The sequence below is a fragment of the Gopherus flavomarginatus genome, chromosome 21 (assembly GCF_025201925.1).
Source record: "Gopherus flavomarginatus isolate rGopFla2 chromosome 21, rGopFla2.mat.asm, whole genome shotgun sequence".
NCBI lineage: Eukaryota > Metazoa > Chordata > Testudines > Testudinidae > Gopherus > Gopherus flavomarginatus.
The window spans coordinates 8048050-8073113 of NC_066637.1; the positions used below are offsets into that span (position 1 = coordinate 8048050).

The 25064-nt window shown below is 49.5% G+C and overlaps 1 protein-coding gene across 1 annotated transcript in view; it reads left to right on the plus strand.

Annotated features, from left to right (window-relative positions):
• ACAP3 (ArfGAP with coiled-coil, ankyrin repeat and PH domains 3) overlaps window positions 1–24838 on the plus strand; it is a 153218-nt gene extending 128380 nt beyond the window's left edge. Inside the window, exons 11-24 of the mRNA XM_050931509.1 lie at window positions 1398–1510; window positions 5904–5955; window positions 7241–7341; window positions 8767–8878; window positions 9779–9987; window positions 11238–11307; window positions 11425–11519; window positions 12449–12663; window positions 13567–13671; window positions 19178–19270; window positions 19886–20106; window positions 20779–20888; window positions 21887–21997; window positions 22103–24838. Of these exons, the coding sequence (XP_050787466.1) occupies window positions 1398–1510; window positions 5904–5955; window positions 7241–7341; window positions 8767–8878; window positions 9779–9987; window positions 11238–11307; window positions 11425–11519; window positions 12449–12663; window positions 13567–13671; window positions 19178–19270; window positions 19886–20106; window positions 20779–20888; window positions 21887–21997; window positions 22103–22250 (1755 nt within the window). The 3' untranslated portion in view covers window positions 22251–24838. The remainder of the gene's footprint in view (window positions 1–1397; window positions 1511–5903; window positions 5956–7240; window positions 7342–8766; window positions 8879–9778; window positions 9988–11237; window positions 11308–11424; window positions 11520–12448; window positions 12664–13566; window positions 13672–19177; window positions 19271–19885; window positions 20107–20778; window positions 20889–21886; window positions 21998–22102) is intronic.
• Window positions 24839–25064: the final 226 nt, after the last annotated feature.

Genomic DNA, 25064 nt, shown 5'->3' on the forward strand with positions numbered 1-25064 from the left:
GCACTAACTGGAAACAGGATTGGTGATTTCCTTCCTCCTTCCTGGAAACACCATCCATTGACCCTGTCCCCAGCTACCTGGTGAATGGACTCATGTTTGCTCTGATTATGGGCTCGTCCAGGGCAGACAATTCTCAGTTACACAGAATAACTTTTGAACAGCACTTCCCTGTCTGTTCATTGCCAATTGCAGATTGCATTTGAGGTTGGACATTTTCAGCCATCAAGATATCAAGCCACCCACACTTACTCTTCTTAGCTGCTAGGGTAGCCATTGGAGGAGGAGCAGTGGTTAAGTGCATGTGCATTACTAACACCTAATCACAAAAACAGCTAAGGATACTGGAGTGAGACCAATTAATTGCAGTAATGTGAGTGAGAGGATTCTGCTGGCATTGTTTTTCAGGGGTGCTGTGTGAAAATATGCCCAGCAGGAGGCAGTGGTTTATGGGTGAACTTTTAATAAAAAAAATAATGACTTAAAACTGTCTTCAGAAAAGATCTTATTTTGCCTAAACCTGACTGATAAAACCCTAAGCCAGGAAACTGGAGTAATTTCGCACTGCAGTGAACAATCCCTCCGATTTAAGCACCACACCTCCCCCACCCCCCAAAAAAACATTAGGGTTGGAAACACATGAACTAACTGAATTTGTGAACACTTTCTCAGGCAAAAAGATAAACCCCAAAATTGTGCAGAAGAATGTGACTAGCCATGACAGTGAGAGACAGGGAGCACTAAATGCAACCAGATAGAGCAAGCTTCTCATAGGCAGAGATCTGCCTCGACATCTGTCCTGCACCACCTCAGCTATTCCAGTGCTAATTCTTAACCCAGCTCCACCTATGCACCCCACTCCTGAGCAACAGCACTTTCTACTATTACGGTCCTATCACCTGTCCCAGTTCTGCTGGTATTCCTCCAGCCTGATGAGTATCACCTCAGCTGTGCCAGTCCTGGAACACCACTCTTCTCTGCCACCACACCTGAGTCCTGACCACACCCTCTGCACCTTAAATCTCTGGCCCAGAGTCTAGCCATCATAAGGGTTACTTACGAAAGAGGAAGTACTCTCAAGATGCAAATCAGCCTCCACTGAAAACACAAGCTGAGACCAGCAAACTTATTTTCTCTTGCAACCTGATCAAGAATTGGAGCATAGGCCTCCATAGAGGGAAAGGTTGCTTTAAAGAACCCCTGCAGCCACAGAACCTTCTTACACGTGTTCACATGTTTTCCGGTTGGCTATTCTTATGGTCCTAACACTGATGTGCTGTTTGGCATCACAGTTTCCGATTTATCTGAGTGCTTTTACCGTGCCCCTCTCCCTAGTTCTTGTGGCGCTGAGCTGCACCAGCATCCCCTGATGTGTTTTCTCAAAATATGTCGACTTGCAGGACTTCTCCTACGATGACTCCAAGGTGGAATTTAATGTCGATGCCCCCAATGGAGTGGTGATGGAAGGGTACCTCTTCAAGAGAGCAAGCAATGCTTTCAAAACATGGAATCGGTAAGTAACGTGTATCCCGACTGATAACTGGATGAGGGCTCTGAATGCATCTCCAGCCTGGTAACGCACACTTTGCGACAACTCAGCAGATGTTATCCTTTGCTTAAGTGGCTTCAGGCCCACACAGAGAAGCAATGCTGGGTTGATGCAGAGTTGTCTGTCAGTGCAGCATCACTTAACTCTTTGCGTGCTGAACTTGTGAAGTCAATATAAGAAGGGACCTGTGATGCTGGCATGTTCTAAACAGAAAGGTTTAGGCTCAGTGAAATGAGCTGGGTGTTACGTATTCTATAGGTAATGAAGATTGTCTGCAAAATAAACTGGCTTCTCTTGACCCTGAAAATGTTTGTGAGACCATTCAGCTCTCCCACTGAAAGTCAGTGGATCTTTCTTTTGTTATCACTTTATCACTTCTTTATTTTACCAGCTACCTGCAGTCTGGTCCATCAGGGCCCAAGGTCACCGTGGAAATAGTACAGTGGGAGACCTTACCTGCATTGGGATTAGCCTAGTTCTTTCTTTGCTAAGAACTGGTATAGTCCTAAAAGGTGAACCAGTGCAGTCAGCCTGCCTGCAGTTTGCCGCCTCTTGGTAAATGCCAGCAAATGTGACAGCGAAAACCTTCCATCTTAAGACAACCACCAGACTTCATGCAGGGAGCAAAGGACACAAAGCAGCTGGAGCTTTGCCCCAGGAAAGCTGTATGCTTGTAATCATCAAGAGAAACATCTAACACTGCAGGACAAGCCCAGCTTTCAAGAGCTGCTAGTATCTGACATCCCTGGGAGGTGGGAGCCTGGAACTGTCAGGATCTGGCTCCTCTGGGCACTGCCCCTTCTCTCAGTCACTTATAAATATTTCAGATGACAGGTCATTGGGGATGCAGTTAAATAAATGCCTCCTGCACAGCTCAGGTGGCTCCCCAGCTCCCACGGACTCAGGCGAATTGCAAGCGAAGCGGTTTTCAGGTTCTCTCCTCAATCAATATTTGTGTGTGTCTAGGAACCCTTGTGATAGTTAATGGACCTGATTGACGCTGGTACAGCTCAAAGCAGAATTCAAACCATCGGATTCTGTTATTATACATAAGGTCAATGCCCCCTTGATCCACTCATGTTTTCCCTCTCATCTGGCAGTGCAATAGTATAATACCTAGAGGTCACCTGTCTGTCCAAGTTCAGGGAAATGTCTGCAGCTAGGTAGAAGTTTGAAACAAACAAGCAGTTCACAATGTTCCTGTATTTTTGTGCAGAAACTGTTGGTTTTATGCCTAAAGACAGGTAAGCTGGGGTAAGTCCCTCCCTCCTGAAACCTTCACCCCCAGCTCAAGCTGGGCCTTTCTAAACCGGTTTGTCTGATGTTCTTAGCTCCAGTGCTTGCCATCTGCATGGCATTCAAGTGCATTCTCAGCACTTCAAGGTTTCCTGAGGCACCAGAAGCCAAAGTGCCAGATTCTGAAGAGAACAGCTGTTCTTGTGAGATTTTCAGCCCCATGCTACAGAGGTTTGGATATGGTGCTTGCTAACCTGTGAACTACAGGGCACTCCCTCTGAGCTGAATTTATAAACCATTTACGGTTTTCCCCGCAGTATTTCCAATGCAGAACTTTGCCTCCATTCTCAGTCTTTCACTCAGCAGAGCCAGGCTTCCTGATGCAAAAGGCCACCACACCATTCCAGCATGTGTCAGATAAATAATGAGCTCCTACACTGCAGGATAAGTGAGTCCCCATCTCACCCCTGCTGACTATCCATGGGAGTTCTGAGCAAGGTACCCCATTCCCCTCAAGGCAGCTATTCACAGCTGTACATATCCCCATACAGCCCAGCTATTCACAGCTGTACATATCCCCATACTGCTCAGCTATTCACAATCATCCATATCCACCCACAGCCCAGCTATTCACAGCTGTACATATCCCCATACAGCTCAGCTATTCACAATCATCCGTATCTGCCCACAGCCCAGCTATTCACAGCCGTTCGTACCACCCCCAGCTATCACAGCTGTACATATCCCCACAGCCCAACTATTCACAGCCATCCATATCCCCACACAGCCCAACTATTCAGTCATCTGTATCCCCCCACAGCCCAGCTATTCACAGCCATGCATATCTCCCAACAGCCCAACTATTCACAGCCATCCACATCCCCCCACAGCCCAGCTATTCACAGCTGTACATATTCCCCACAGCCCAACTATTCACAGCCATCCATATCCCCCTACAGCCCAGCTATTTAAAGTCATCCGTATCCCCTCACAGCCCAGCTATTCACAGCCATCCATACCCCTCCACAGCTCAGCTATTCACAGCTGTACATATCCACCCACAGTCCAACTATTCACAGTCATCCGTATCCCCCCACAGCCCAGCTATTCACAGCCATCCATATCCCCCTCACCGTGGGTGGGAAGATACTATGCTGATTTTAAGGGCCCTGGGAGGAAGTCCCTGTTGTAAACATACACAGAAGGATACTGGATGAAGATCCCTGAGGTCAGAATGAGATCCAGCATCATAGTCCAGCACATTCCCAGATGCTAATGCCCTAGCTAAGAAAGCAAACAGGAGGAGATACAGAGCTGTGAGGAGCAGCATCCAGGATCAAACAGCTGGGAAAGGAGCTTTCCACTTGGCTTCATGTGACAGGAAAGCTGCTTGAGAATATGTTGTTGCCACTGCCAGAAAGAATGGCTGTCACCAGGTGGAGCTCAAAGTGCTGCAGCTCCAAACACACTCAAGAGCGGATCAAAAAGGGCTTTCAAGCAGGCAGAATGGCCTCAAGTCTCCTGCGTTGCTCTGTTTTCTGGCAATCACATCAAGTCCTTTACAATCGACACCTTTTATCTCTGAGCAATGTCTCAAGCAAGGAGCTGAAAATAGAATCCTCTCTTGCCTCATTTTCCCAGGGTACCAAATTCCTTTGCGTGTTGAGCATGTGGTAGATTATTTAAATAATCCACTGCCTATAGCATAGCGGCAGCATGGCTTCTTCCCCCAAACTGTCCAAACCCTGTAGGAGTTTCAGACTGACTCGAGTGCCCCTACTTAACGAGTAACCCTAGAAACATGCAGAGGGTTTGCGATAAATGCAGGGCTTTTGTTTGCTCAAACAGAAGGGTTTTGTAGGCATGATTTAGGAGGCTCCTTTGAAAATCAGGCCCATATAGTTCATATTAAACACCAGCGACCCAAAACAGAGTTTGACTTATTCTCACGCCAGCCCAAACATCCAGATTCAAGGCCTTTGAGCTCTTCCCTCACCCTGGTGTGCGCCCAGATATTTCAACACAGCTTCCATGGGATGTAACAATATGGATTGCTGTCAATTCCCTCAGCTCCCCCGTGACAAAAGAGGATCTTTGTGGTTAAATCACAGGAATGAAGTGAGAACACCCAGGTTATAATCCCAACTCTGACACTGACTCTTTGTGGCCTTGGGCAAAGCACTTAATCTGGGTATGTGCATGCCACCATTTCTCCAGCTGTAAAGTGCTCTTCAATGCTATGGTATACATTCTATAGGAGAACCGTGGAGTGGGGGGTGCATGGATAGGCCTCACACGCCCCTTCGGATTTTGGTGAAAGTCAAAAAACCAGAAAGGCCTGATTTTCACGAATCGAATTGTTAGGATTCAAAAGGCTCTAGATACAGGGGTGGGGCAGGGCTCTCACACAGGACAGTGGCTGGCAAGCAAAGTTGCTCTGGATACATGGTTGAGGCAGTGACCTCACAGATGCCTGTGGCTGGGTAGCAGAGTCACTGTGGATACAGGGGAAAGCCAGTGATTTTAGGGTTAGGGGTTAAAGGTTGGGGTTAGGGCTCAGGCATCACAGAGCATCCTCTGCCTGCAGCACCAAATGGGTCTGCTGTGGTCCTGATTTTAGTCAAAATCAGGCTGCTGGAAGCCTTTTGCCCTCCCTTCTGCTCCCTGGCCTGCGCCTTCTCCCCAAGGTGGCCCTGTCATCCCCATTCCTCCCAACCAGGCTTCTCTCCACCCCCTCAAACTCCCAAGTGGGGGATAAGAGGTCTGGCCTACTTAAGAAAGAAAGTGTACAATTCTGACATTTTGCCTCCCCCATCTTTCTGTCTTTCTTCCCACATGTCAATGTTTCTATAGAAGTATCGAGGACACTTGTCACCCCAGTGTCTCGATGCCAAATACAATAATCCATTAACATTGCAAAGCACTTCTTTAGTCTCAGAAGGAAGATAAGTCTTATTGCCACACTGGTATTTCCCACAGTCTCTAAAATCAATGGCACATGTTGTAGGTGCAGAGGACATGTCCTATTCTGCAGGGAAAAGGAGGTTGCATCTCCCCCCGCCCCCTAGCTTTGGCACTGTTCACTTGCTCTGATGCCTCTTTCTTTCCTCTCTCTTCTCAGGAGGTGGTTCTCCATACAGAACAGCCAGCTGGTCTACCAGAAGAAGCTAAAGGTCAGTGAGCATATCTCAGATGACATTAGCAGATTAGCCAGCTTGTCTGATGTCCTGCTGTTCTGGGGACTCGGGCACCATGGGGGAAAGAAGAATTGGATCAGATGAAGATCTGACAGCAAACCTGGTCTGAAATTTCCTATCAGATAATATTACACTCAGAACCCAAACTGCTCTGACAACCAAAGGACGCGGCTGGTGTTTATAATGACCCCAGTCTTGCTGCTCGACAGAGTAATGGAGAGGTGATGTGCTGAGTAACTCCATTCCTTCTCGGGTCTGATGTGCCATGTTTGGATTGTGGGTGCTCCATGGGGCAATCTCCATTCCCGTCAGGAGGTAGTCTGCTCAATTGGCAGGGCTCAGAAACTAGGCTTGGTTACGTCTTTGTCTGTCTGAGAGGAAAAGGGGCAGGAGACAGAACAGTTGCACACTGAAATCCAGCACAATGGCAAGGTCTGTGCGAGCTGGTAACTCCCAGGCTGTGGTATTACTGTTATTAATTTGTATAATTGCAGCACCTGGAGCCCCAGTCATGGACCACACTCCATAGTGCTAGGCACTGTACACACACACAACACAAAGACGGCCTTTGCCCCAAAGAGTTTGCAATCTCAGTATAAGACAGGAGGCAACAAATGGATTCAGACAGACAGGCAGACAGGGGAAGTACTAGGAAGTAATGAGACAACATTGATCAGCATGATAGTCCGTGGTCGCCTGACACCTACTGCAGATCAATCACCAGTCGTGTTGATTGTGTTCTCCTGGATTTAGTAGGGAATGAGCTCCAGGGATGGGCACTCTGGCTTGGATATACAATGATCTCCCCACTAACACACACACACACAGACAGACACACACAATTTCCCTCCTCTCCCCCACACAAGATCCTTTGTCCACAACTCAAGACAAATTGTAGCTGAGTTTTGAAAAACTTTTTCTTCCTGTTAGTTATCAGGTCCCTGCTCTTTGGGGTTCCTGCCGGTTTGGCATGTGCTAAAAATACCAAGAGATAGCTGGTGCTCAAAGTATTTCCAGCCTGACCATAAGCTGGAAGCACCAGAAACTTCACGAGAGAATCTTCATGAGATTTGCCTGCCCAGTGTTGCAAACCAAAGAAGGTTGGCTGGGTCCGCAAAAGTGCTGAGCCTTCTGAGGTTCACTCAGACGAATGAGTGCTCTGGACAAGGGAACTGGTGAAGAGGGGAAGAGATCTGTGGAAGGTCTGAATAGGACAGGGATTCAGAGAGGAGTGTAAAGTCACCCACTCTTCTTCTTTCAGGATGTCCTCACGGTGGTGGTGGAAGACCTGCGGCTCTGTACTGTCAAGCCCTGCGAAGACATAGAGAGAAGATTTTGCTTTGAGGTCGTCTCACCTAGCAAGTAAGTTTTGCTACTCTTCTAAGCTGCAGAATGCAATGCTGTGACTCTGTATAGGGTTGTAAGATACCCAGCAAGTAGATTCTGACCTGGGAACTTCCTTACCTGCTCTCGGAGTTGCTGATCCTATCAGCGGGTGATTTTTTTCAACCAGATGCTGAGCGGTGTTTGCAGGCAGCCTGTCGGGATGGGGAGCTACCAGAGCTGCTGAATAATGCATGAAGGGAATGTATAAGGGTCTGGGCCTGCTCGGCACTTTTCCTTGCAAAGTGCTGGATCACCAGCTTGCCTTCCCAAGAAGCAGCCTGCTGCTGGTGGCATTAAAAGGATCAGAGTGGAGGGAGCAGGTGTGTGAGGGGAGGGAGTGTATAAGTAGGGAGATGCTGGGGGGGTGGGGAAATGTGCAGGTGTGTATGCGTGTGTTGGGAGGAAAGGAGAGATTTTCTGTGGGGGTGGAGGAGGAGCGGGGCGGCTCTAGGTATTTTGCAGCCCCTAGCACGGCAGGCAGGCTGCCTTCCATGGCTTGTCTGCGGGAGGTCCCCGGTCCCGCGGATTCGGCGGCAGCCTGCGGGAGGTCCGCCAAAGCCGCGGGACCAGCGGACCCTCTGCAGGCATGCCGCCGAAGGCAACCTGCCTGCTGCCTTCGCGGTGACCGGCAGAGCGCTCCCGTGGCTTGCCGCCCCAAGCATGTACTTGGCTTGCTGGTGCCTGGAACCGCCCCTGAGGAGGAGGAAGAGGGAGCACGTGATGTGTGGGGGAGAGAGTAGGGGGCTGATGAGGGAGGGAACTTGTGAGAGGAGGGTTGCAAGTGTGTGGTGAGGGGAAGCCGAGATGTGTGTGTGGTTGGCAGCATCCATAATGTGTTTCCCCCCAGCTGTGAGCATCCCATCAGCAGGCTGTAGTGCTGTCATCCCTTAATGGGCGGGCTGAGCCCCAAGAGCGGGGGCATTGCTCAGGCTGCCCAGGGATGTGAGAAGCTCTTGAGCCTCACTGCTCTGCCAGGGCTGGAGAGGGGTATTCATTCAGCTGTTTACTCTGAAACCTAATGAGAGCAGCACTGTAGGCAGTGGACAGCTGGTGTGAGGGAAACAGAGGCACACACTGAGGAGAGGAATGGTCACATTCCTGTTTTCCACCCACCCTTTATATATCTGAGGGTAGTGGGGCGAAAGCAGGGCTGCTTTAATGAACTGGGGCGGGGTGAGGAGAGAGGGCTTCTCTGAGGTTAATTTTGCCCCAAGCCACGCCTGGTAACTTCACATCCTTACCGTGCATCTCCAAACCATACCATCGTCACCCTTGGTGAAGCTAGGCTGTGAGGCTGGTCATAAACTCAGGCATCTCACCGTGTTGTGGCTTCCCAGGTCCCATACCCCGAGCCCTTTTTCTCATTCCAACCAGTGTCTCTTATGCCTCTCCCCTGCCCAGGAGCTGCATGCTGCAGGCCGACTCGGAGAAGCTGCGCCAGGCCTGGATCCAGGCGGTTCAGGCCAGCATTGCCTCCGCTTACAGAGAGAGCCCAGACAGCTGCTACATCGAAGTGAGTCCGGAGGCAGGGACAGGGGCTCACAAGGCATGGGCTCTTGCTAGCATGCATTGGGTGTGCAAATGATGACAGCAGCGGCCCAAAGGCAACTGTAGTTTAGCAAATGAAAGGCAAGCTTACAAAGCAGTGGCGGGGGGGAGTGTGATGGAGTGCAGTCCTGAAGCCCCCACCTTCCTCCTGTCCTCCAGAGAGTCCCTGCAGAGCAGGATGTACTCCCCTGGGGCACACTGAGGGAAGTTCGCTCTCTGGTAAGATGAGACAAACACAAGGCAGTGGTCTGTTACACACCATGCAATTAGAGTGAACAGACGTCCCGATAAAATTGAGACTGTCTCGATATTTAGGCGTTTGTCCCACATCCCGGCCGATGTTTGCAGTTTGTCTCAATATTTCGCACTCCGCCGGTGACCCCCTCCCCCCCATTTGTCCCGATATTTTCTTCTTCTCATCTGGTCGTCCTACATGCAATCATTTGTGTGCTGCCAGCCTTGATGTGTATTAATGGGGGGAAGAGAGGGGTGTGCTGTGTGGCACCGTCTGGTGACAGAAGTCACTAGCACAGGTGGAAGATTCAGGCTTCCCTTCATTCACATTCCCAAACTCCGATTCAAAGGGAGTGAACAGATCGGGGTATCCTCAACCCTCCCTTCCTGTCACTGACACGAGCTCAGGTTTGTCTCACTGACTTTTTTCACCTGTGACGGTCACATAAAAAGCCCACACTGGGATTTTAATGCCCCACCACCACCTCAGTGCTTCCGAGTATGAGTCTATAATGTCTCCCTGGAATGGCAGAGCAAATCCTAGCTAACCCATCAGCCTGCCTCTCTGCCAGAACTCCCCACCATCTGTCCTCTGGCAGAGCACACGGTGACTCCCCTTCTCTCTCTGCAGAGACTGGATCGAACCGCCTCCCCTTCCACCAGCAGCATCGACTCTGCCACTGACTCCCGAGAGCGGAGTATGAAAGGGGAGAGCATTCTGCAGAGGGTCCAGAGCATCCCTGGAAATGACCAGTGCTGTGACTGCGGCCAGGCGGATCCCCGATGGGCCAGTATCAATCTGGGCATTCTGCTGTGCATCGAGTGCTCTGGGATCCATAGGTACTGTGCGTGTGCATGTGCTGCTTGCCCAGCCTGAGGGCCTGGGTACTTTGCCTGCCTGCCGCTGAGGGATCCCTGGTTGGAGCTGGTCTATCCTGTGTATACGGTCAGGTTCAAAGGTCATAGAACTCTCCTGAGTGTGTGTGTGTGAGGGAGGGAGAGAGAAAGAGTGAGGGGGACAGAACAGGGTGTGTGGGTGTGATGCACTCACTCTACAGGTACTATATACTGCTGTATACCCACACACATATTATTTTCTACCTACAGCATATGCAGCATTGATATATATAGATAGGGCAACCAGACAGTAACTGTGAAAAAATGGGATCGGGGGGGGGGTGGGAGGGTTATAGGCTCCTATATAAGAAAAAGTCCCTCCAAATGGGACTGTCCCTTTAAAAATGGGGCATCTGGTCACCCTATATATATAGAGGATCCAGCACATGGCCTACTACCACATAGCCATAAATGTAATCTCTTGGCTGTGGTAAAAATACTTCCAATATTTCATCTACAGAGCATTTTAGAGACACAAATTAATAAAACCTTCAGCAGTTATAGATGCTGTGATGATCTCTACTGCCAGCTACCCTGTCCTGGAATGTCTGAAGAACTTAGCGGTTAAAATTGGGAGTCAGGCAATCTAGACTCTATTCCCAACTGCTACTAACGTACTCTGTGACCCTGGGGAAGTCACTTACCCTGTCTGTGCCTTACTGTCTACATGTCTAAAATGGGAATAATCCCTGCACACTTTTGTAAAGTGCTTTGAGAGCCATGGGGGGAAAGGTGCTATACATGTGTAAATTATTAGTAGTGTTATTAGCATCCTCTGTGATAACAAACCGTGTGTGCGTTGTGCAACCCAGCTCTCACAAACAACCCTACAATAACAAGCCAGCACTCACGTGCCGTAGTGGAATGCAAGGGTCAAGTAAGGAAACCTGGTTCCATTCCAGGTTTCCTAGGATGGACTGTAAGTAAGGAGAATAAAAATAAAAAGAATTCAGTGCCAAATAACTCAACTGGGTGCCTCTTTCGTTTGAAGAATTCACTGGGAACCCCTCCAGGAAAAGGGGCAGTTCTGTGTGTGTGGAATTCTCTCCCTCTCTAAATCAATTCCTTTTGCTGCATACATAAGACCTGGGTTTGCCCTCATTCACCCTGTGATCCGCTCGCCGTTCTGCTTTGTTTTATAGAGTCTGTTTTGCAGCCTATAACCCGTCTCTGTCTCCCCTTTGGTTCTCTAGGAGTCTGGGCGTTCACTGTTCCAAAGTCCGCTCTCTCACGCTGGATTCCTGGGAGCCAGAGTTACTGAAAGTGAGTGCTGATTTTTGGGCCGAGGAAGTGGGGAGGGAGTCCCTGGTGGGGTGCTGAGGGGGAGCCGGAAGGCGGCTGCTCTCCTGACTGCTTTGTCCCTCACTTGGTGTATCGCAGCTAATGTGCGAGCTGGGGAACAGCACCATGAACCAGATTTATGAGGCACAGTGCGAAGCGTTGGGACTTAAGAAGCCCACTGCGGGGAGCTCCAGGTAAGTCGGAGCCCACCCAGCCCTCAGTCCACTTTGGGGACAACTCTCCCCAGATCTGTCTTTGAGGTGCAGGCCAGCAGGGGGTCAGTAGATCTGTATGGAAGTGTTCTAGCAAATAGAAAGGGAGATCAGCTTCGCCCTACCCTGGCCAGCTACACAGCATGGGCTGCGGCTGACTGCCCCAGAAAACGAGCGGCTCTGATCCGTTCTCACTGCCTGTTAGTTTTGCTTCTTGGAAATAGGGACCATTTTTAAGTCTTTATGACAGATCCTGTTCTCCCACCCCCCTCAGCTTTTGCTCCCTCCACAGTTCTGGCCTCCTTGAAGGCACTCCCGTTGGCCCAGCCATGCCCTGGCCTCTGCCTTCAGCCCCTTTCAGAGCACTGCCGCTCCAGGGCATGTCCTCCAGCCTAGACCTGCAAGTCACTGGGAGCTGCAGCTGCTCAGCGTCTCTGAAAACTAGACCATTTGTTTAGAAGCCTGACTTTCATCCCCTAGGTTGGAGGAGTCTGCCTTTAGTGACATGCCCAAGGCCACAGAGTGAGTCAGTGGCAGAGCTAGCAACAGAGCCCCGGTTTCCTGACTCTTCGTGCCTCGTTCTTCCTGGCCTCGCCTCTCCTGTCCAGCTGCACAAGGGCCAGGGCACTGGGGAACCAGGCCCAGGATGCTCTGCCCCGATCACCCGAGCTTGGCAGCATCCCTGCTGTGCCCCACCCTAGGAAACAAGCCTGGTGATACCTTTTTCACTGGCCTGAGTGTCAGGGGCATGAACTATCCCAGCGCCGTGGGAGACCAGCCCCTCCCCATGTGCTCTCAGGGTTCGGAGTGTCGCAGTGTGAGAAGAGCCTGCAGTTGCCAGGCTCTCTCGTTGGTGGGTTTAATTGAGCCACCTGTGGCACAGTAAATGCCTTTTCCTGCACTGCCCTCAGGCAAGACAAGGAAGCCTGGATCAAGGTCAAGTACGTGGAGAAGAAGTTCCTCAGGAGGTTGCCTACTGGGGAGGCCCTGGCGGAGAACGAGAGGAAGCCCCGGCGCTGGAGCGTGAAGAAATGCCAGCGGCACAACAGCACCACAAAAGCACCTACGGCTCGTAGGAAGTACCGGCATGAGGCAGGAAATGCATCGCCAGCCCCGCTCTCATCAGGTGGGAACCCATTGCCCTCCTTTCTTTCGTATATACTGTGCTACAGCCATCTTTCCACTCCCATCTCTGTGTGTGCGTGTGTGTGCGCGCGCGTGCACAACGCCATCCTCTACTGTAAAAATGAGTCCGGTGGCACCTTAAAGACTAACAGATTTATTCCTCTACTGTAGGTATATTGCAGTGGTCCGCGACCTTTTCGTCCGGTGGGCACCAGACGAAGGACTAAGGCGGCAGTCGAGCGTCTGCCGAAATGCTGCCGAAATTCGGCGGCGATGCCACTGGATGTTGTCACTTGTTGATGACAAACGGCATCATTCAGGGGCGTCGCCGCCGAATTTCAGCGGCATTTTGGTGGGTGCTTGACCACCGGCCAGGACACGGGCGCATTTAGATGCACCGCGTTGGGGACCCCTGGTATATTGGATCTGATAAAGTGTCTATGCTCCTGTCTCCCCCTAGTGGCTGCAGGCTGCAGAGGCTATAAGACCTAATACTACTGCACAAGCGTGTCCTTTGCACGGGTTACCCGTGGAATTTCCTAACAAGCTATATCTTCCTAACAAACCTTCTTAACAGTAGAGGATGGGACCATTGCACTGAGGTGACCAGCAGGCCCCTTATTCTGCTTCCTTTATACCACAACTTTCTGTTCATTCATTAGGTTCAAGCCTCCTTTATTGCTTTTACTCAACTGGCCCAGAAGACAGTCCTAGGGTTACCAGCTACTCAAAATGTCATGGGATGGTGGTGATTTTACCACCTCTTCCATGCTTCCTGTTTGTTATCTGTATAGATTTGCACACTTCTGAAGCACACTCGACAGGCAGGCTCAGATTGTACAAATGTGACCATGGGATTGTCTTTTTACCTCCACCATATTTACAAATCCTTCCTTGCAAACAGCTGCCACTCTAGAGAGGAAATTCCGGCGGGACTCTCTCTTCTGCCCTGACGAGCTGGACTCCCTCTTCTCGTACTTTGACACCGGTGCTGGCTCAGGACCCCGCAGTAAGTACAAATAACACAGCTCTCCTCTTGGCATGTCTTTGCCTCCCGCCTTTCTAGGGCATGTGCATTGCACCTGACCAACGGCAAGGTATCTGTCTCACCGGAGAAGTGACCAAAACACACACACACTGGGGGAAATGTTTCAAGAGAGTGATGGGGAGTTACTTGCACAAACTTTGACCCACTGCCCTTGTTATTCCACTGGCCGTTTTGTTTTTTTTTATCTCTTTCCAGTCAATCCCAGGCATTTGTATTTTGGTGAATGGGACTTTTTGCGCGCTCTTTACCCCCAACCTGTGCATTTCACCAGCTGTTTCTTTTTTTTATTTTTTAGCAAGTCTGACTGCTAACTTTTTTTTTTGTGTTTGTGACGATTAACTCCCCTCACATTCCGTCCACCTTCCTCTTAGGTGCCAGCCACATCTCTATGCAGCACCCGCTGGCAGCTGGCCCCTGGAGTGGCATTGGTCCCGGTGGGAGCGGTATGCCGTTCCTCCTGGACGGAGGTAAGGTGACACCATAGCAGCTAGCAGCAAAAGAGCCCCAAAGATATGACTTGTTCCAACCAAAACTTAGATGTATTTTTCACAATCACATCACTGGAACACAGATATCGCTGTGATAGGTACCTTAGGAAGATCAGAGATAGATAGGTAGACATTCTACTAAGGCAAAAAAGTTAAGTTTTTTTAGGCTCTGATTGAGCAAAGCACACGCTTAATTTAAAGTACACGTTACGTCTCTCTGACATCAGTTAAGCACTTGCTTCAGTGCTTTGCTGAGTCCAGGCTTTAAAGATGCCAGAGCAACTAGCAGGAAAAGCTACTTTTCAGGGAACTCCTGGATTCAGAATTTTTAGCTAAACTGAAACAATCCTTTTACCAGCATGGTTAGCGCTGGACTCTTCCAAAGCACTCAGCATTGTCCTAACATTTCTCCCGTTGAAGGCAATGGGAGTTTTACCACTAACTTCTGAGGGAGCTGAGTCAGGTTAGTGCTGAGTGCTTTGGCAGATTCTGCGGACATGCCATAGGCTGCTCACTCCCTTGGGGTAAATCTGGAGTAATTCCATTGTCCTCATTGGAGTTGTCCTTTATTTGCACTGATGTTATTAAGAACGAAGTCCACCCCATGGTCCTAATCCCCCACTCGTATCTATGGAGGCAGACCTCTGCCCCTGCACATATCCAGAATCCTGCTGAAGCCAAAGAGATTGCACATGGGCATAGGTGTGTATCCGATTGCAGAACTAGGGCCTTTATTGGCCAGAGCTGGCGAAAACTGTAAACAGTTTTCCTCAAATATTGGTTCACATTTTGAACAAACTAGCCTAGGTTGGCTGCATTCGCTTCTCTTTTGCGTTCACTTTCTACAAAACATGGTGAGGAGTTTGCTGGCAGGAACATTTGTCAAAACAGCATATTGAAAATGACACATTGCAGAACATTCACACAAGGTGACATTTTAATTCTTACACTGGAGACCTGATCCAAAGAGTTGCATGCATCCAGTAAAGGGACAGAAACAGTCTCTGGGGCCTAATCCAATCAAAACAGCTTGTCTTTTGGATATCCATTACCTGCAGGGAACTAATCCAAAGCAATCCAGGGATCAAGGATTAGTCACTGACATTTTTCAAGAAATTATTTTGAATAATGAAGAAATTTGAGAAACTTGGGGCCTATTCATGTACAGTTTGGTAAAAAAAAAAAAGGAAAAGAAGCAAAATTCACCAAATAAATGATATGCTAAGAATTACCCTCTCTGCTGTAGTTATGGCCCAGGAGTTCACAGGTGTTTGGGCACCTCTGACAACTAGGACTCAAATCCTGCTTCAAGGTCACAAGTGAAATGACTTTGATGTTCTCGATCTTGTGTCTAAGGGTGCACTGTCCCTATAACAAATCTGCCATGTAGCACTATTCAACCTAACTGGCACCCTGTGCTCAGAGAAGCACCAGCACTGGAATATTTTTGTGTGTGTCATGGCAAAATCTTGCTCCTGTCGTACCTGGCTCTGGATGATGCTGTTACACAATCACTTTCATGAGGACATCATTTTTTATACAGGAAAAGGACTTGGGACCCGATCCTGCAAGGTGCAAAGTGCCCTGTGGGAGGCGCTGAGCAGCTCTTACAGCCTTCCACCATTAGTGTACAAGAAAGTGAAACTGGATTGACAGTCAGTCATCCTTGTAAATACTTGTTCTTTATGTTAAACAAGTATGAAATCCAACCTTACTGTTCTGCTGTGCCTACTAAACAGAAACGCTTGACAAATTGTTCATCGCTCCATGAAAAATATATGCGTCACTCTGAAAAGTGATTTATTACTAATTCCCCAGTGGCATATCAAGAGCACTGACAAAGAATAAAGTGCCTGATGGCTACAGATTTGGACCAGATTCTGTTCTGTTACCCCAGTGTAAGTTTGGAATCATTCCACTTACATCATTGGTTTCACACTGATGTAATAGATCAATAGCTGGAACAAAATGTCCAACACAAAATGACTTCATTTATAAATTAACGGTGGTTGATTTTTCTCTTTATTTTTCTTGCAATTGTTTTGTATTGGTTACACTGCCAAGTCTTAGTATAATTTTCTATTGAAAGGGAATTGCAAGATAAGAAGCCTGCTTTTAAACTGGCCAATTCTTTATTAAGAATGAAAAATTGCTTATGCGGTTGCATTTAAAGGGAAGCCAAGCCAGCAGAAGGACATCACTGAGACGTTTCTGGGTCCCATTTGCATCTTTGAACAGTTGTTCCAACCGCTAAATCCTGAAGTGAGAGGTTGTTGGTTAACTCAGTGGAAGTATCTGACTCTTATCATTGGAAGTCACGGTGGGCCCAAGTTGCCCAGTTTGCACCTTGATTTGGATCTGGGTCCTAAATTCAGGTATATCCAAGCCCTGGAGATTTTGGTTTGGGCCCATATCTCCAGAGGACCATCCCATTCTGCTGTCGATTCACAAAGGGATGGAACATTTTTATGGCTATCAAGAATATCCTGAGTTATAATTAATGACAACAATTTTTGGAGGGGATATTAAACCTCATATTTCAGGGATTATTTGCAATGAGGATGAGACCTAATGTGAGGGGCACATTATCCCACATCTGTTTTACACCTCCCTCTGTTGCGTCTGGTGCTGGCCACTGGATTAGATCTGATCCAGTCTGGCGGGTTCCTCTGTTGCTGGAAGGATTCTCCTTCGGTTTGACTGCAGCTGTAACTCCAGTGGGAACTGAAGCGGAAGGTTCTACCCTTTCCAGAAGGGAAGGAGAGCGCTTACTACAAATGTCAAAAGAACAGGAATACTTGAGGCACCTTAGAGACTAACAACTTTATTTCAATGTAAGCTTTCATGGGCTACAGCCCACTTCATCGGATGCATAGAATGGAACATACAGTAAGAAGATATATATATACATACAGAGAACATGTAATGGTGGAAGTAGCCATACTAACTGTAAGAGACTAATTAATTAAGATGAGCTATTATCAGCCAATCTGACATCAGGAATCATAACATTCAGAAACCAGTAGGAGAACATTTCAATCTCTCTGGTCACTCAGTAACAGACGTAAAGGTGGCAATTTTGCAACAGAAAAGCTTCAAAAACAGACTCCAACGAGAAACTGCTGAGCTTGAATTAATATGCAAACTAGATACCATTAACTTGGGTTTGAACAGAGACTGCGAGTGGCTGGGTCTTTACACATATTAAATCTATTTCCCCATGTTAAGTATCCTCACACCTTCTTGTCAACTGTCTAAAATGAGCCATCTTGATTATCACTACAAACGTTTTTTTTTCTCCTGCTGTTAATAGTTCATCTTAATTAATTAGCCTCTTACAGTTGGTATGGCTACGTCCACCTTTTCATGTTCTCTGTATGTATAAATATCTTCTTACTGTATGTTCCAGTCTATGCATCTGATGAAGTGGGCTGTAGCCCACGAAAGCTTATGCTCAAATAAATTTGTTAGTCTCTAAGGTGCCACAAGTACTCCTGTTCTTTTTGCAGATACAGACTAACACAGCTGCTACTCTGAAACCATTCATTATGTAAGCACTACAAACATAGACTTCAGTGCGCTCCAAGACAGGGATTCTTCTCCTTAAAAGTCGAGCTCCTTGCTCTGCCCTGGCATTCCCCACTAGCTGGTGTCTCCTTCGTACATTAGCCATGATCCTTGCGGGGTTCGCTGGATATTGTTTTGAGGGCTGTGTGTAAGGGGCAAAGTGTTGGAAACTGTCTGGTTGAATCCTGTCTAAACACAAAGGATTGGGCTTGGCTTAGTGGGGAGGGTCAGGCTGACCGGCATGTGACCCTTCGGGGGCTGCAGCAGTGCCCCTGCCAGCTGGGATAGGCCCCTGAACTGTGAGTTTCATTACAAACTCGGGGAGGTGATTCTTCTTTACCATGGGTACATACATGCCTGGAACCAGTAAAGGGCGAGTGAAGAGGTATGGGGTTTGGAGGGTGAAGGGAGCCTTGCAGGGTTCATGATGAGTTCTGTGGTGTGGATGGGGAAGAGGAGGAGTCCTTCTCAGGGACCTGCTCCTCAGTTCCAGCCCCTGCTGCTTCTCTTCCTCCCAGCACTGGAGGGGGATGTACAGCTTTTGCAGAGGTAGATTCCTCTCTCTCTGACCAGCAGGAGGTGCCAGTTCAGACCCCCACCTCCAGAAAAGCACCTAGCAGAAACCATTCATTGTAATATTGAGTCATTGTAATGATATGATAATGAAATTCGGCTAGAGCCCGGTGTGGGTTCCTGACGGGGTGCGGCGCGCTATAGAACAAGTGCAACATGCCAATGTTTGCTCAGTCCCACCCTGGCGGGGGAAGCATCCCTTTGGAGACCTTTCTTCCCGGCCACGGTGGTTGCCCCCTTGGCATTTTCTCAACTACCACATTCGAAGAAGTGTGGTCGGGGTACAAAAAGGCTCTGCCATGGAGGTGAGGTGTGTCCTTGGTCAAGTCGCTTCATCTCATTGTGCCTCAGTTTCTGTGACGTGTTTGCCCACCCTGGGATATTTAGCAGCTCCAGGGGTTCATTAGCGGAGGGGCGGCTCCTGGCAGATGTGAAGCACGATATAAACTAACATCCTGGGTAGCTGGCCAATGAACCCACCACAGGCAGTGATGGATCAGCATATGCCAGTGACACCTGCAGGGTGGTGAGAAAACACTCAGGAGGGCAAAGCTGGGGCAGCTAAGGATAAAAGCAGAGCATTGTCATTAATGGCTTCTGACACCGCACGTCCTGCTGTAAAGCGCTCTCTGCTGCTGCTCCTGGCCTGCCATTCACCTCACGGCCTCCAGGCCCCCGTCCTGGGGCTCCTGCCTGAAGGAGATGCAGCGGAGAAGGCTGGCGCGTTCTGCGAACGTGGGGCAGCCCGGGGAGATGGGCGCCCTGCTACACCATGCGCAGACTTTGTGGTTTGCCCTCATATTAAAACGATCTTGGTTTGTCTTCTGTTGGCCCTGCAGGTCTGAGTAGCGACAGCGGGCTGGGCGGCAGCACGGACGGAAGCACTGACGTCCTGGTGTTTGGCTCGGTGGTGGACAGCGTCACAGAGGAAGGTGAGTGTGACACGCAGCCGGCGACAGTGACGCAGCAGACCCAGCACCATGGCAGACAGGCCTCAGCTTCGCCTCATCGGCACATGCCACACTGCATCGTGCTAAGAGACGCCCAACCAGAATGTTGGGGTGGGGACACTTGCGTGAATGGGTTCTCCAAGCAGCACACCTCCATCACGATCCCTGAGGGGCCATCAGCTCTCCACGGGGGCGGTAGTCTCCCCACAGCGTGGCCAAGGGGAGTAGCCCCTGTGTGTCATGCCCTGAGCCCCAGAGCAAGGAGCAGTTCCCACCCTTTATGCCTGGGCTCTCTAGAGAGAGAAGATGTCACCCCCTAGTCCTCCCGGAGGTTCTCCAAAGAGTTGCCCACGCCTTGCCCAGGTTCTTCTCTGGTGGGGGCAGTTGCTCCATTCCTGCCAGGGATCCCCAGGAGGGAAAGAGCTTATCCCTTCACCAGTGCGCTTGGGGCATGAGCCTCATCAATAAACATGGCACTAAGGCCAGGAGGGAGCATAAGAAACGGGGAAGTGGGAGCCCCTTGGCAAAGCTCGACATGGTGTCTGTGCCATTGGCTCATCCCTCCTCTCTCTCCATCCCCTCCCTGCCCCCTGCCAGAATGCGAAGTGTCAGAGGAGTCCAGTGGCGAGGCGGAGATAGAGCAGGAGGCCTCGGACCTGGAGGACCTGCGGGAGCTGCACCCCGGCCTGCTGATTTACAAGGCAGCACAGGCCAGGAACTTGCCTGTCATGGCAGAGGCTCTGGCACATGGTGCCGAGGTCAACTGGGTGAACGATGAAGATGAAAACAAAACTCCTCTGATTCAAGCTGTGATGGGGGTAGGTAGGACTGGCAGCACTGACTACGCAGACCCTGGGGGAGGCTGGGGGGCTGGTTGAGCAAAGCTGATAATACAGCTGGTTAATGCCCTAGAGTCCTATGTTTAAATCGGTCTCAGATGCCAAGTGCCTAGTTTGGTGGCGTTAGAGGCTGTTTGTTCACACTGCAAAGCGGCTAATGCTGGGACTGGAATCAAAGCGGGTGCTGCAGCCCAGGACTGAGGTGCTTTGGCAGAGTGGCAGGTGAGGGCCAGCACTGGGATATCGGGGGTGCAGAAGTCCAGATCAAGATGCGTTGAGAGAGGGAGGCCTGCACATCACCCGTGTGCACGTCACCTGGTACCAACCCCATTGCTGGCTGTTTCTAATTAGAAACTCCCCTTTTGAAATGAAGGTTTTCCTTCTTGGGGAAGGGCTGAGATTAGGATTCGGAGAGTCTGGCCTGATTAGACAAGGAGGAGACCCTTCTGGAGCTGCAATGGGGATATTGATTCTTGTGTGTCTATCCGATTGTAATGGATTATTCTGGGGTTTCCCTTTCTTGATATGCCTGACACTGGTGAGGCAGCCCCAGGATGGGATTAATTCTTCCTCAGAGCAGCCTGGGCTTTTCTCAGCAATCCAGCAGTGCAACAGGACCCAACAAAGCTTCTCTCTCCCTCTTCTAAACAGGGCTCCTTGATAGCCTGTGAATTCTTACTCCAGAACGGAGCAGATGTTAACCAAAGAGATATCCGGGGCCGGGCTCCTCTGCACCATGCCACGTACCTGGGACACACTGGGTAAGTCCCTCCCTCACTCTCCAAACACACTCCTGAGCCCACAGGTTGGGTCGACCGGTGGACTGGTGGGGCTGGGTTGTGATGAATCAGTTATTTGAAAATCACACGTTTTTCTAGCTACTGGACAACAGCCTGTTTGGTGTGTTGAGGATAGAAGGACCAATTCCCCTGTATAAAGCTAGGCTGGCATAAATGGAGCCCTGTATGCTGTAGATCTGACTCTGATCTGTGTCTCTCTATTGACTTCAGCGGAGTTACTTCTGATTTACACAGTATAAATGAAAGGAGAGCCAGGCCCAGCACAGATTTATTTGTATTAGACTATTTCTTTCTCTTCTTTCTGCTCTTGAGCCATGGCTGCTCTGTGTATTTATTATTATTATTATTGTTCGTGTTGGAGCCCTAGGCATGGACCCCAGTTGTGCTAGGTGCTGTACAAACAGAGACAATCCTTGCCCCAAATTCTCTCCAGTCTCAACTCTCTTTTTCACCTGTGGATTGTCCTCTTCCCCGTTCTCTGCTCCCATTTCTCAGCTCCCCCGAGTGCTCTATGAGCTTGTCCTGGACAAATCCTCTAATGTTAAAGTTCGAGTTGAGCTTTCGGTTCGGTCATGCAGTGTTTGGGTGCATTTGAAGTTAGGCAAAAAGTGTGATCACCCCTGCTTCTGAGGACACGCATCCCTTTGGGGTGAAATTCACCCCTGTGCTGAGGGCCAGCACGGGGTGTAATGGCCATACTGCATATGATCTGGTGTCACTGGCCTCTAGAGCCAGCTGAGTGGGCAATGGGGTTTGGGTCCCCCCTTCACTCACTGTCACTCGTGCAGAGACCCACATGGGCTGCCACCCTGACGCCCTTTGCTCCTGTGCATGGGCCCGAGCAGGAGCTCTTCCCCTGTCAGGAGAGCAGGCTAGCCCTACAGTGCCGCTGTTGTGGTTCGGACCTCGGCCCCGGAACCTCTATTTCTGCTCTGATGTCTTTCGTTTCCCATTTTCAGCCAGGTCTGCTTGTTCCTAAAGCGAGGCGCCAACCAGCACGCAGTGGACGAGGATGGCCAAGACCCCCTCAGCATTGCCGTCCAGGCAGCCAATGCAGACATAGTCACCTTGTAAGTGTTGTCTACCTTCGGGAATATTGCTGCGAGCAATCTCCAGGCTAGTCAGGAAAGGATAATAAAACCTCGTCTCTCTTTTTTCCCTCTTTCTCTCTCTAGGCTGCGTCTGGCTCGAATGAACGAGGAGATGCGAGAAGCTGAGGGCCCCTTCGGACAACCAGGTCAATATCCCAGCAACAGCCCCACTGAGCTCCAGTACAGGAAGTGTATACAGGAGTTCATCAGCCTTAATATAGATGAGTGTTAGTGACAACTCCCCACCTGCCTCTCCTTTGCTGTCTTGAGTGGGCTGAATTCAAGAATGCCGCCTGAGCCCCACCTTTGGTGTATATTGGTGTTTCTTGCATATTGGCCTGATTCTGATGCCTACGGCAGATAGGCCAAGATCCACAGAGGAAGGAGAGGGACCTTTCGTGTTAGTGTGTAATTCTCATGCTTGACTAGAGACGGTCAATTTCACACAGGAGGAGATTCAGGGCACACCACAGACCATGGCTCATGGGTTTGAGTGTGCGGGGAGTGCACGAGTTTAGTGTAAAAAAGAAAAGGAAGCCCTTTCTCGGCAGAAGAAAATCACCAACGATACAGCTGGATGATATGCTTGGAACCTGCTGTGTATTTGTAGCGCTATAGATCGGCCCTACACCAAATTATCGTATGAACAAAGTTTGTTTCGACAGCGTGCTGTTGCTGGAGCCCTCTCTTATCAACGGTGCTGGGCAGCTTGAAGTGCTCATTAGCAAATGGGGTGACTGCAAGGTTTGGAAGTTGTCAGATCCAGTTTAAAATGCTAACGCGGGGGCCTCTTAAGTCTGGAGGAGGGAAGCTGCAGGTCGAGATCCTCTGCTGCAAAAGGCACACGGGATGGGGTAGGAAGGAGAGACATGGCCACCCACCTTACATGCTCTCAGGTTTAAACCAGCAAAGCTCCCTTTTTTAAGCCAACAGTAGCTAGCTGGTCAAAGCCATAGCTTAGCTGCTTCCTGGACTAGGGCGCGATGTGTTTAGTGTTACTGAAGCAGTGAGGCTAATTTTTTGTGGCCAGGGGAGGCTCATCGCCGGCGATGGGCTTTGTGGCAGGGAAGAAAACTAAAATCAGATGCCCACAGCCTAAGTGGCTAACTCAAGCTGTTGGGTTTTTTCCCTAGTCAGATTTCCTACTTAGCCTCTTTCTGGGAAGGGGATTTCTATTTGTATGTGTGTCCCTAAATGCTGTGGTCCCTCATGCTGATGCATGCGAGCGGGGCATTTCTGCAGCAGGTGCAGGGAATCTGGATTGCTCCATTTCCATGTACTGGCAGGACTATTTTGGCTTTTCTTTTTTTGCGGGAGTGCGGGGAGACCTGTTTTTACTCAGAGCCACTTTGGATTTTATGGTCTGTGTTCTGACGCGCTCGCAGTGTCTCGGCAGAGATACCATCACCACGCCATCATTTCTGCAGGGGGCTTGCAGATCATGGATGAAATTGGAAGCCCAACCTGTGACTATGCATTACCATGGAAAGCCTCACTGGGCTCCTTTAAGAGTTCAGTCCCACTGAGTGCTGAGCCCCCTAAATGCCATTCAAGTCAGTGGAATTTGGGAGCGCTCGGTGCCTAACAGGAGAAGCTCAGGATCTTGAAGGATGAAATTCTTTATCAGGAACACAAGAGGCCAGGAAGACTTCCCCATGCCCTATCCCCTCTGCTAAGCTAGCAATGATACACCGTAATATTTCTTTCCATCAAATACTTGTCCAATTCCTTTAACTAAAGCTCTGCTTTGCATACCAGCTGCTGCCCTCGGTAAGTTATACATCTGCTGGTTGCGCTCTGTGGGCATATTTCTGTCCTCAGGTGTAGCACGAGCAAGCAGGTTCCACTCAAATCTGTGCCACTCATCCAGGGCTAGAACAGTAAAGAAACGCCACCCAATTCCTTCAGGTCCTTTCTCAGCTAAAGGGCTGGATCCTGCTCCTTTGGAAGTCTAGGAAAGCGTTGCCACTGATGTCAGTGGGGCAGAGTGTGTCCTGAAGATGTGCCACCCACTTTCTGTCTTTGCTCATGGCTTCTTTCCTGTCTGCTCCCTTCAAAACTGTGGGACGGCCACTCCCGGAATGCCAAGATCCCATCTCACTTACACCCACGTGCTGTAAATCTGGAATAACCCCACCCAGTTTGCTGGAGTTGCTCCAGATTACCACTGGAGCAGACTCTGGACGGCTTCCCCGCTCCACCCCCCCCAGGATAAAAACCTATTCTCTTTAGCTCTTCACTGTCCCTTCTTCATCTACACGCCCTCCTGTCGAGCACAGAGATCATGCCAGTGCTCTTTACATAATATGCCATTACCAAGGCTGGATTGTGTAAATCTTCAGCATTTATGTAGTCCTCCTGTCTTCCTGCCCTGTACTCTTGGTGGGGCCCACAGTAAACCTCAAGCCACCTGCACTATCCCCTTTAAGCTCACAGCGCCTGGTTCTGACACCGTTATGCAATCCATACTCAGGCAGTCCTCCCTCCGAACCCTCCTCTGAGTGAGTGCTGAGTCAAGGCTTTAGGATGCCTATGGTGGTACTTACTAGAGGCTAAATACTGCAGTCTTTGCTCGTACCATACTCAGGCAAAACGCCCATGGACTTCATGAGTAAAGTCTGCAGGATTGTGCCCTTTGTAGTGAAATAGTCACTTGTTACCCTTTAAGTACAGAGAATGGACATTGACATTTAGTCCCTGTAATTCAGGGGATAATTTCCTGGCGACCAGATTCTGATCTAGATCTGGTGTAAATCTGGAGTCACTTCATTTGAACTCAGTGAAGTGATACCAGATTTACACAAGTATCAATCATGTGTCAGAGGGTAGCTGGATCTGTAAAAGCAGCAAAGAATCCTGTGGCACCTTATAGACTAACAGACGTTTTGGAGCATGAGCTTTCGTGGGTGAATACCCACTTCGTCGGATGCATGTCATCTGATGAAGTGGGTATTCACCCACGAAAGCTCATGCTCCAAAACGTCTGTTAGTCTATAAGGTGCCACAGGACTCTTTGTTGCTTTTACAGTATCAGTCATGTCTACCG